The sequence below is a fragment of the Micromesistius poutassou genome (assembly GCF_964030765.1).
Source record: "Micromesistius poutassou genome assembly, chromosome: 18".
NCBI lineage: Eukaryota > Metazoa > Chordata > Actinopteri > Gadiformes > Gadidae > Micromesistius > Micromesistius poutassou.
In genome coordinates, this window is record NC_140288.1 from 14,107,470 (window position 1) to 14,119,458 (window position 11,989).

Consider the following 11,989-nt stretch of genomic DNA (forward strand, 5'->3'; position numbering starts at 1 on the left):
AGCACCTTGTCTTGTTGCCTTGCAGACTTGCAAATTATAGAAATCATCCCATTTTGCAGAATAGAGGCATGCATTACATCACCTATCTATTTTTTTAATTCATTAGTCAATTTAAGGGGACTAGCCGCAGAAAACCAAACACCTCCCTTCACTTTGATTAGAACCTTAAACCCATCATCACTTTTTTTTTGTCTGGTCTCATTACTTTGGCCTGTGGATTATCCACATCACTGTCTGGAGAATGATATCCTCTCTCTTTCCTTTTGGGTCTATCCTCGCCCACTGTACTCCATTCCCCCCCACCCCCATCCCATTCCGCTCCCGTCGGCATGGGCCGACTCTGATTTAGGCAATCCCCAACTCAGCACCCGATCGTCAGATCGAACAGCTGAGTTTGCACAGACCTGTACAGGGATATCGTTCCCGGACCTATACAGGCCGTCGGGAAATATCCCTACAAACAGATCCCCGCAACACCCAAGCTGAACAACCCAAAAATCAACCAATTCAGAAATCTCCTTTAGCCGCTGTTCTGAAGCCAACAACGTTACGTAATAAACAATTTGAAAACACCGCCACTAGCACGCCACTACTCCACCCCGATCCGCTTCCTCCCGGTTCGTCCTCGTCTCCTCTCGGCGTCCACCGACCGAATCGGCAGCAGCTTCTGTCACCCAGGCAGCGAGAACCCGCGCCTAACTTGAACTGTTTATTTATATATAAAAGCAATAGCATAGTTCGCTGAAGCCTAAAAACATGTTGATTGCTGGAGAGGGTGGAAATGTTGTAAAGCAATAGGCACAGGGTGAGTGAACTCGATAGTAGGCTAAATTGCCGGCGAACCGAGCTACCCATAGACATCTTATAAGATGTCTATGGTCATAGCTGTGTGTATACGCTCAATATACAACAGTTGGGAATCAATCAGATCGCTTGATTTAAGCCACCCGTTTTATAACGATCCTTATCGTATCGTAACGACTGGCGTTGACAACTTCAAACGTCACCTGCTTATCCAGCGTGGAACCGGAAGCTGTCGGAAGGTTAAAGGGGGGTTGGAGGTTTTAAGAAAGACAAGAGAATGGCAAGATCTGTGCACAATGCTCGGACGTTCACTATAAAATACCCAATTAAAAGTAAGTAGGATGTAAGGACTGCATCCCTGGCCATGTTATAACATTTAAAAAGCCATCTCGAATAACAAAATGTTCAAAAGATTAGTTTGAAATGTTTGCAACTATACCAAGACTCAATTAAACAGGTTTTACTTTCGGACCCATTTCAATATCACTGACCTAAACAAAGCTGCTTGATCTTTGGAATCAGCTCGAGGCAACACGGCTCGCATGAAATATATAGTAGGCAGTAGAACCAATGCAGTACAAATGGCTTAAGAACCACATACAATCAACCTACCTCATTTATAATATCGCTATATAGTTATGTCAAAGAAAATAAATCCCCATTTTAATGATCTACTAAAACGGTTTAATACGCGAGTGTTGAGGGGTAGGATATGAGTGGGACCAAGTCTTACGTTTGACAAACTTGAAATAAAGGGTTCAACAATTAATTTGGTCCGATGTCACGAGATATTACAATCTCAAATTTTTTTTTTTTTACATGTTTAAGCATTGACAGTAGATAGTGTTGCACATAGATGGCTGTCTGAAGGACGAGTGTGTGCTGTTTGTATTTGTTTGAATAAATGATTACACATGAGGTCTAGTAAAAATGTGTTCCAAAATACCTTTTAATTGGTCCCATGCTTGTTTATTGACTGTTAAGGGTGTTACCATTCATCCAACAATTAATAGACATGATACACATATTGAGTATCCTACACAAAAACGGGTCATAAACATTTGCCTTATAATTGGGCTGAATAATAAATGGTATTCTAATAAATGTTTACTTTAGATGGTACAGTTGTCAGGATATTCAAGGGGATGGTTGTTTACAGATTTAAGTGCTCATGTTAAGGGAATGGTAATACACAAAGCCCCATTTAAAGTTGACCACAATCTGCGATAACGACTTTTGTTTTAACACTGCCACCACTGGAGCCTTCTTTCTCCATCTTTATGACAACGTCCATTCCTTCCACCACTTCGCCGAAAACCACATGCTTGCCATCCAGCCTGAAAGTAAATAGAACTTGTTAGAACATGAAAATGTGCAAACATCGATTTGGCTGCTTTGCATTAATTTAAAGTCTCAATGTGTAACATTTCAAGCAGCTTGTATTATAAAATTACCTGGACATCTGTTGTCAGTGATGATCGATGGGTGTTTTCATAATGTTATCAATAAAAATAAAAAATACTGGCTAGCCATTACCTCTCCCTCGACACAGCCAAGTTACGCTACTTAGCATCACAGTTGCACAGCCAGTAGCATGGACAGAACACTGTTAACTACTCAGTGTGACTTTAAGAATAACACTGTTGTAAGCAAGCAGTCATTAGTTTGGTCGTAGTCTCACAAATGAGAATTTAGATTAATATCTAAAATCTGAAGGCAGAGCAGCTCAAATATAGGTTAACAGGGTGTTTCACTTTCTTTAGCTTCATATTGGTTTCAACCAATCATGTGGATGCAGGGATCTGTAGCAAGTGTGTTTTACGCCCTAACAGATTGACACAAGGTCCCATGGCATGGAATTTTCACTTTATGAGGTTTTCTAACATTAATATGAGTTCCCCTAGCCTGCCTATGGTCCCCCAGGAACTAAAAATTGCGTTAGGTGTAAAACGAGCAGTAGGTATCTTGCTCCGCCTTTGAAAAAAATTAAGGCTCAAACGTGCCGATTTGGTATCTGGCCCCATATGTCATCATATGGGGCCAGGTTACCTCCCCTTTCTCTGCTTGGCCCGCCCAGAGAATTTGGCCCGCCAATGAGACAATGAGCTAGGACCGTGCGAGCACCACATGTGTGCGTGAATACACACACTGTAACGCAAGTGTTCTTTGTTATTTGGATAACCGTTCTGCTGTTGGTGTTATGGCGCATAACACGCAACACAATAACGCAAGCTTGCATAAAGCTTGCATTTGGTGAAAAGACTAGACACATCTTCAAATACTGTATTAGGGGCCCACTAACACCTATATATAAGAATCCATAAAGTAGCATGCCATGGGATCTTTAAAGAAGCACGTCAGAACATACCATTCAGTGGCTTTTGTGCAGAGGAAGAACTGGGAGCCATTGGTGTTTGGACCAGCGTTGGCCATGGACAGGATACCTGGGCCTGTGTGCTTCAGCACGAAGTTCTCATCAGCAAACTTCTCCCCATAGATGGACCTGCCACCTGTTCCATTATGTTTAGTAAAATCCCCTCCCTGTAAAAAAATAAAATAAAAAATAATATTAGCTCTACAATTCAACATTGGGTGATGTGCAAATAGTAGATATCACCACACTGAAAATCCTCCACACATTCAGGTTTGCAGTCCACAATGCATCTCAGAACCACAGCTCCAAGCAGATGCTTCCACAATGATGAAGCAAGGAGCCTGAGGAATTCAAAACAGTCTTATCCAAAATACACCTATTCTAAATAGAATGAATAATGATAAAGATTAACTGTCATTTGGGTTTTATAAGATGATTCGATTTTTTTGCTGTACTTCCAACTGGATTCGACAACAGCGAACAGAGCAAGAGCGTTTACTACGATGTTATGTTGTTAAACAACACAAGGCCACACCCTATTTGGACATCATTCACGAGACAGCCATGGCCAGACATGTATAGTTACTGTGTGACACATATTAGAATATCTGGCTGTTCTCATGAGGATAGCTGGGAGCCCTGCCCCAGAATTAAAAATACCTGAAACGGCTGCCTTCATGAGCTAGGCTAGTTCTGTGGTAGACACTTGATCTCGATAAGGGGCTTTCTATATTGCAGGTCAGGCTTTTGTTACCTCCACTCTGATCAGATTTGGGTTGTAGCCAGAGTAGTTCAATGAGGTTACCTGGTACCCCAAAGCGGCCAATAACAAGGAACCCAGTGCAACAGCACGCATTTAACCCATCGAGGGTTCTTCTCTAATGAGCATCCAATTGTCATTGATCATTTCTTGGACTATGTCAAAAGTGTAGAAAAATCTGAGTAGGACCATTAGGATGTTTTTGCATTACCTGACACATGAAGTTGGTAATGATACGATGAAAACCGGAGCCTTTGTAGCCAAAGTTCTTCTCTCCTGTGCACAATGCCCGGAAATTCTCTGCAAATATAGATAATTTTTGATGTAATTGTACACACACACACACACAGCATTAGCGTTGAACTTGAATGTCTCAAACGATCTCTAGAGAGTCAATGCACACATTAATATCTCATGCTTATCAAAATGGCTATCTTCGCAAGGTATTAAGATGGATTCTTAACACCAAGCATGAGGTTCCATAAGATTTATAATGTTTTAACAGTAACTTTTGAGTTAATTGATCCTGTGCCTTTACTTACCAGCAGTCTTTGGAACCACATCAGCCCGCAGCTGCAAACAGAAGACTTGTAATTACACTTACCCAAATATAAATATAAACTGCAATACCATTACAACATCAACATATTTTCATAATCCCTTTACAGCTGAATGTTAAGCCTCATTCATTTGAATCCAAAATAGAATAAACATAATTATGATGTAATGAATAATATTATCAAATCAAGTGGGATATGGAGGGAACATTAATGGGCTAAGGCCTTATAATAGTATTATTTAGCTTACAATATAGCCTACTATATATGTACCACGGGCTGCACAATTTACCGAAAATATTGACGAAAATATCTAGATTCAAAGGCTATATTGAATTGATTGTAAAACATGTGATGTGTCGTGTTTACCTTCTTTGTTATTGCTGTCAGAACAATTGTTGTGACGCATATTTATTCCACGTGTAAAATAACCACCAGTACGGGCTACACCGCATGTTTAGCCCACCCCGATTTAGAGTCAAGCCTACAACACAGTGCTGCTAAACCATTGTGGCAAGGTGAGGCGTGTTGTAACCTCTTCCCGTCGTTTTAATCTAGGTGTGTCCTTAAACTTGAACCATAGGCCTCTATTCTGACACAGGCTACTGCAGCGATTGTGAGCGAGGGAAGCAGGCGTTGAAAGTACACCTCTTCCTGTTGCGGCCTACAATGGGCCTATACTTCCTACTATGTATGATGTGCTTCGCTATTGATTTATAATTCAACAATGCAAGTTGTTGCCTAATTTCAATACATATTTATGAAAAACAATGCAATTGCCAGTCCGATTGGGTTGAGCCTGTAACCCTGGGACTTTTGACTGCTGTACTACATATTTTTTTTGGCGGCGGTCGCTCAATGTGAAACCGATTGTTCATATAACCTTATCCTAACGTAGCGTACCGTAGCGTATTTTTCATCATCATTCCCTATATTTCAATGTCTTGTTGGGGTGTTGCGTGTCTTGCCCTCAAAAAGGTTGGGAACCACAATAGCATACCCGAACCAACAACAAAGCCTCATAAAGACGATCTACATCTGACGACAATGAAAGATCAAACTCCATCCAATTAAGCATGAAATTAGTTAAAATCAACATACCACCATTTCAATCCGGCCAGCGGGGGCGCCGCCAATAGTGATGTCGAAGAAAACTCTAGGGTTTGCCATTTTTAAGGAGAGCGTTGGAGTCGTGCCAGGCTGTGAGACTCAACTGCGGAGGAATGGGCCGGTCGGTCCTAGTTATGGGAGGAGAAGGAACCTCTCATTATACGCTACACTGGCTGCTTTTCTGCGCGCGCGCTCAGAGCTCAGGACGCCAATGGCTTTGACCAATGAGGACCGTAGGCTGGTGTTACTGGTCTGTCAAGTCCAGTTCACTGTTAACCTGCGTTCTAGACTTCTTCACATTTGTATTAATCATCTTGGTCAGTAGTAGGCTATTGGCAGGCCTACACATAGGCTATGCCGCAAAGAAAACGCTATATTTATTAGCATATTTATTTATAACACGATGTAAGGCGCTTTGGGTACCTATCTTGAAAAGTGCTTTATAAATTCAATCAATTCTTAGTTATTACTTTTCCTAGTTTATTTCCGTTATTTTTATTCTAACCTTCGTCCTTCAGCTTTCCACATACGGAATCTCAGGAATAACTAACCATCCCTACTCTAAAATGTGGATTATTTTATTATTCATAGTTATGCTTGTTTGGCCTCAAACGTAGGCCTATATGTTTAAGTTAAATATTTCATGTTTTCCTCATCACTGTTATCTTGTGAATACATTATATGTATATTATTCATTTTATTCCTATTGTTAGGCTATTCAGATATAGATATAATTGAACCGTGATCTTGAGACCGTTCAAGCTCTAGCAAATTCATAATAAAAAATATAAAATAAAAATAAGGACGGACTCTTTAAAAAGCTTGAACAGGGCACTGAACAGCTGTGTGTGACGGCTGTGTTCATCCATCAGACAATGCGTTGGCCCGCCAGGCTACCATCTCCATCCTCTTGCTGTCCACTACACGGAGTTAAAGGCTCTCCACTGCACACAAAGCCATACGGGAGAGACAGACGGCTTAGCATGACAGCAATAAGGTCAAGACAGGCAGAACGTGGACACACTTGGGCTACTTCAATCAGGCGTACAATCCCGACAGACTACCATCTGTCAGGTTCTGGTCCGAACCCCCAACGTCCGCAGTCTGTAGACCTAACTTTACGCATCCCCCAGCGGGCTACGCGAACAAGAGCCCTACTTACTCATTAATGATGTATGTCAATTATGCAAACCTGAAAAAGGCCTAATGTCAGCAGACAGCCGTATATGCATCTAAACTATATATCCGTTCATCTTCGATCGTTCTTCTAATTAGTAGCCTACAACAGGGCATTGGTAATCCTTAACGTGCCAAATCCAGCAAGATCAAAGACAACTCTATTGTTGATCCCAGTTAAAGTTTAAAAGGCCTCCATGGTTTTATATTGACACACTTTTAACTTTATCCCTCGAGACAAGGAAAATCACCCAAAAACCAGAAGGAAGGAACGTTGACACGGAACCCAGTAGAGGGCTCCCTACTTCCAGGGGTTGTTAGAGCCTTCAGATGTCACTAAGTAAGCAGGTTTCTGTAACGATGACTAGTCTGGATCTATCCTGCCCGTGAGCCAATGTCCATTGATTGTACAGTCAAGGCAACCATGAAGAAATTATGTTCACCAGCTGAACTGATTGAGGTCAAAGTGTCACGTTATTCGAGGGAAGTCTGGTTGGTTTACCGATGATGAATCAAAGAATGAAACACCGTAGTCTGCTACTTCAGTTAGTCTTGCCTCTTTTCAGCCCGTTTTGAAGTTAAATAAATGTTGCACGAAGGATAGTGATTTTGGTACCTAGGGAGCGAATGCATCTATGTCTAAATACATCTTGCGATGTAGAACATGATATTTGAAGTCCACACTGTACGATTGAGCCCCTCCCAGTTAACAGGCGGAGACTTCAGAATTCAAAACACTAAGCAACGGTCTACCACTCTAACTGGCTGTGCCAATGTATGACGCAGCATAGCGTGACTCTGGGCGGGGCTTTGGGAGTGACGACAGAGATCATTGCAGAGAAGGGTACGAGCTAGCAGGTTTTTTATTTATAGACTACATCTGAGGTAATTTTATTGTATCATTTAAATCACTATGGATCAGCATTGATTACAGATGGATAAACCATAATTCAAAATTATCCCATTGAGAATAAAAATGCTTTGTCATAACTGGGAAAATATTGAACAGGCCCACTCAAGTGGTCACATGACATTAGCCGTTGATAAGATTGGGGAAGTACATTGAACAGCTCAACACTAGTGAAGTATATCTGAAAACTGCGCGGAATGTGTAAATGCAGAAATACATGCGCGATCCACGGCATCTCCTGTAAAACTAAAGGCTACCTTCCAGATGTTGACATGAAGTCTACTTGAGACTATTGATTATGAAATAGAAATGTTAGTTTTTCTAATTTTATAAAACACCCAATGCATTAGCATTAAATATGATGTGCGTTTGACAAAAATGCAGGTTCATACTTTTGCTAGCATACAATCATGCAGTACACACAGCCAATCAAATGTCCAGTGGGTCGTCTGCACGCTGTTGTGGTTTAAGAGGGGCATGTATCAAACGGAAACACATTAGAACCAAACCAGTTCCTTTGCTGACCTCTCATCTTCTTGACCATCCTTTGTAGAGGAGGTCCTCTGCAGGACTTTATATTTTGAATGATTACCGGACCAACATTGAACCCTGAATGATCTGTCGCTACAAAATAATTTACTTGATAACTTGTTTATTTACTCAGTGTTTATTATCAAAGGGTGTCACCAATCATCCAACAATTTATAGCGATGATACAGAGTATCCTACACAAAAAAACAAACATTTGCCTTGTAATTGGGCCGAATAATAATGCTTCTTTAATAATTGGTCAATTTAGATGGTACCATTAAGATATTCAAGGGAATGGTGTTAACAGATTTAAGATGTGGTAATCTTACGGGAATGGTAATACACAAAGCCCCATTTAAAGTTGACCACAGTTAGCAATCATAATTTTTGCTTTTGGTTTGCCACTGCTAGTTCCTAGTTTGTCCATCTTCCTGACCACATCCATGCCCGACACCACTTTGCCAAAAACAACATGCTTGCCGTCCAGCCTGGAAGGAAGAAGAAGAATTTGTTAGAACATGCAAATGCAAATCGATTAGGCTGGTTTAGCTTTCCATTACAATAGTGTTAATAAAATCAGATATATTCTACAATTCAAATGCTGGCCAGACAGTACCCCTCCCACAAAGCCAAGAGTCGCTAGTTAGCGTCAGTTGCACTGACAGCAGAGTGGAGAGAACACATTACGCCTTAAAGCTTGGAAACGGTAACTGTCCAGCCCACACCTATCCCACTCATTTCCCCCCACACAGCCCACTAGTTAGCATTCCAGTTGCACCGCCAGTAGCATGGATGGAACACTGTTAATTACTCAGTGGGACTTAAAATAACACTTTTTACTTTTGTTGTAGCAAGCAGTCATTAGTTTGGTCATAGTCTCACAAATCAGAATTTAGATTAATATCTAAAGGCAGACCGGCTCAAATCTAGGTCAACAGGGTGCATCCCCTTCGTTTAAAACAATCATGTGGATGCAGGGATCTGCAAGTGAGAAATCCAAAGGGTGAAGCAGACTCTTAACGTGTCTGAAAAGGTTTTAAAGCAACACCATGTCGACTGGGCACTGTAGAAATGGCTGCATTAAAAGCCTCCGGCCCTTGTACACATTTGTTTGCTAAATTAGTTTAACGGAAAAAGCAAAAAGCTCAATCCTTCCCACTGCCGTTTCTGTTTGTGCCCAGATGGCATTTCGTCTCCCCAATAAGTTCTGCTATAATATAGGACTGCTGGGGCAGAGAGTATAACATAAGCTAATTAAACATACCATTGAGTTTTTGCTGTGCAGAGGAAGAACTGGGAGCCATTGGTGCCAGGACCAGCATTGGCCATGGACAGGACACCTTCGCCTGTGTGCTTCAGCTGGAAGTTCTCATCAGCAAACTTCTCCCCATAGATTGACTTTCCACCGGTACCGTCACCTCTGGTGAAATCACCTCCCTGTAAAACAAAAAAAAAATTATACAAATTAGCTCTACCTCTCTTCTAGTGAGCCAACTTTTTCTTCTGCCAAGGGTCAAGAAGGATGGACAGACTTCCACCGGGCATTGGATGAACCCCTCTACACATGCACACCCCCTGATTGGTGATTGATACAGGAAAGCCTTGAGGAAGTACCATCCTGATCTTGCAGGTTCACATTTATTTTCCCTCTGCACACTAGTCTGACCTTGAACCTTTTGAAATCCTCCCACGAACAAAGAATTTTAGGACCAAGTAGCACTAATGGAAGGACCTTTCAGTTCACGATAAGACGCAAGTCTACACAATGTGTGTGTAGACTACTCTGACGAGCACAGTTAGGATGTTTTTAGCTTTTGCTTTACCTGGCACATGAAGCCTGGGATGACCCGATGGAAACTGGAGCCTTTGTAGCCAAACCCCTTCTCCCCTGTGCACAATGCCCGGAAATTCTCTGCAAAAATAGATCATGTTTGATGTTACTTGTAAATCACATACACAAATATACAAATCACATTCAACTTCAATGCATCTCTTAAGAGTCAATGCACTCATTCAGCCATTGAAAATATCATTTGATTGAGCATGTGCCTTTACTTACCAGCAGTCTTTGGAACTACGCTGGATTCCAGCTGCAAAAAAAACAAGACATGTTAATTCACATAACTAAATGTAGATATAAACGGCATACCATTACTCTCCTCATAAAACCTTCACAAATGCCGGTTTGAACTAATTAGATTCAAAATGAATGAAATATAATCAGCGTTAGTCTACAACTGCAAGGTACGTAGATGGAACATACAAAAAAAACACATGTGAAACATTACAAAAGATGAAACCATGTATAATGGTATCATAAGGCCTTATAATATTTAACGTACAAAACATGTACCACGAGCTACAATAGACAATATACCCAAAATATTGAACATTTCTATAAATATGTATTTATAGGGTAGGCTATATTGATTTCATTGTAAAACATCGTGATAATGTTAAACCTTTGCTATGGCTGCAAGATATCTGTGAGAACAATCCGACGATTGTTAAGAACAATCACGTGTAAAATAACCATCACTGCGTGGTAGCTTTCGCCGATTTATAGTCAATCCTACAGCACATGGGTTACCCAACCAGTGTGGCATGTTGCAACCTCTTTTACCGCGTTTTCATCTAGGTGTGCCGTTGAATCTCTTCGACTTCAACCATAGGCCTTTATTCTTCTAGCAGTTACTGCAGCGATTGTGAGCGAGGAAAGCATGGAGCAAGGAGACCGCTTCCTGTTAAGGCCTACACTTCCTACTATTGTGATTTCCCTCTTGGTTGATAAATAATTCAATCATAAATGTTCTTACATCATTTCAATACATTTGAGCGCGATGGCCCGTCTGTTTCGTATGAACCTGTAACCTTGGGGCATTATTTGACTGCTTTGACTGATTTTTTTATATTCTGCGGTGCGTGAAAGCGATTCTTCATAGATCATGCGTTTATGCGCATTTTTTCCATCATCCTCGCCTAAACATCGATTTTGTGTTGGTGTGGCGTGTATTAACCACCAAAAAGGTTGGGAGCCACATAAGATACATTATATTCTAATAAATTTAAATAAATAAAAAAATCAACGAAGTCTAATAAAGACGATCTATATTTTACGACGATCAAAGATCAAAATAGCAATTATATACCATCGACATACCTCCATTTCAATCCTGCCAGCTGGTTCACCCGTGACGGTGATGTCGAAGAAAACTTTAGTGTTCGTCATTTTGAGGATAGCGTTTGAGTTCTCCAAGGCAGAATGCGGATGAACAGTTTGCTGGAGAACCTTTATGGGGGAAGCAGCCTCATTAAACGCTACACGTGGCGCTGTTGTGCGCCTGCGCGGGGAGCTGAAACCGCGCAACGGCGTGGTTCCGGAAGCGAACGTCCCATTCAATGGGCGTGTTTCTGATCGTCTGCAGTTCCAAAGTACTAACGGCTGCGGCCTGCGGCAAGGCAGAGTTGGGCGTCCAACCACGCCCACATCCGGATTGGAAGGTCCAGCCCCGCCCACATCCAATACATTTGTCGTGCTTCGCTCAGGACCGTAATTTTCTTTTTAATGTACATAAATGTTGTCATCTATAAAACTAAATGGAAAATCTATAATTGGATCAGCCAAAAAAATAAAAATGCATTTATATTTTGTAATATACATAGGCCTACATCAATATTTGCCTCTCTACTTGGGTCATTTGACATCTTCGTGGTATGAAATGGAAACATTAGGCGAGTTGAATTTAACTTTTGGGAACATATTTCCC

At 41.2% G+C, this 11,989-nt stretch overlaps 2 protein-coding genes across 2 annotated transcripts; both read right to left on the reverse strand.

Moving 5' to 3' along the window:
* Positions 1-1,735: 1,735 nt before the first annotated feature.
* LOC311363205 (peptidyl-prolyl cis-trans isomerase A-like) lies at positions 1,736-5,750 on the reverse strand. The gene is made up of 5 exons (XM_084483169.1): positions 5,597-5,750; positions 4,481-4,511; positions 4,150-4,238; positions 3,173-3,345; positions 1,736-2,141 (listed from the first exon to the last, which is right to left on the reverse strand). Exons 1-5 carry the CDS (start codon positions 5,663-5,665, stop codon positions 2,009-2,011), a joined length of 495 nt encoding a protein of 164 aa, XP_084339295.1. The 5' UTR covers positions 5,666-5,750; the 3' UTR covers positions 1,736-2,008.
* A 2,589-nt stretch (positions 5,751-8,339) lies between these two features.
* LOC311363203 (peptidyl-prolyl cis-trans isomerase A-like) lies at positions 8,340-11,526 on the reverse strand. The gene is made up of 5 exons (XM_084483168.1): positions 11,383-11,526; positions 10,282-10,312; positions 10,046-10,134; positions 9,487-9,659; positions 8,340-8,710 (listed from the first exon to the last, which is right to left on the reverse strand). The coding sequence occupies exons 1-5, from the start codon at positions 11,449-11,451 to the stop codon at positions 8,578-8,580; spliced, it is 495 nt and encodes a 164-aa protein (XP_084339294.1). The 5' UTR covers positions 11,452-11,526; the 3' UTR covers positions 8,340-8,577.
* Between the last annotated feature and the right edge of the window lie 463 nt (positions 11,527-11,989).

What these genes read in the sequence shown, in the direction of transcription:
- LOC311363203 (XM_084483168.1), bottom strand. Translation starts at nt 11,451, where the DNA reads ATGACGAACACTAAAGTTTTCTTCGACATCACCGTCACGGGTGAACCA. An exon ending in CTGGCAGGATTGAAATGGAG is followed by an intron (nt 10,313 to 11,382) that starts GTATGTCGATGG and finishes TTTTTTTTGCAG; the next exon opens with CTGGAATCCAGCGTAGTTCC. An exon ending in TGCACAGCAAAAACTCAATG is followed by an intron (nt 8,711 to 9,486) that starts GTATGTTTAATT and finishes TCTTCCTTCCAG; the next exon opens with GCTGGACGGCAAGCATGTTG.
- LOC311363205 (XM_084483169.1), bottom strand. Translation starts at nt 5,665, where the DNA reads ATGGCAAACCCTAGAGTTTTCTTCGACATCACTATTGGCGGCGCCCCC. An exon ending in CTGGCCGGATTGAAATGGTG is followed by an intron (nt 4,512 to 5,596) that starts GTATGTTGATTT and finishes TTCTGTTTGCAG; the next exon opens with CTGCGGGCTGATGTGGTTCC. An exon ending in TGCACAAAAGCCACTGAATG is followed by an intron (nt 2,142 to 3,172) that starts GTATGTTCTGAC and finishes ATTTACTTTCAG; the next exon opens with GCTGGATGGCAAGCATGTGG.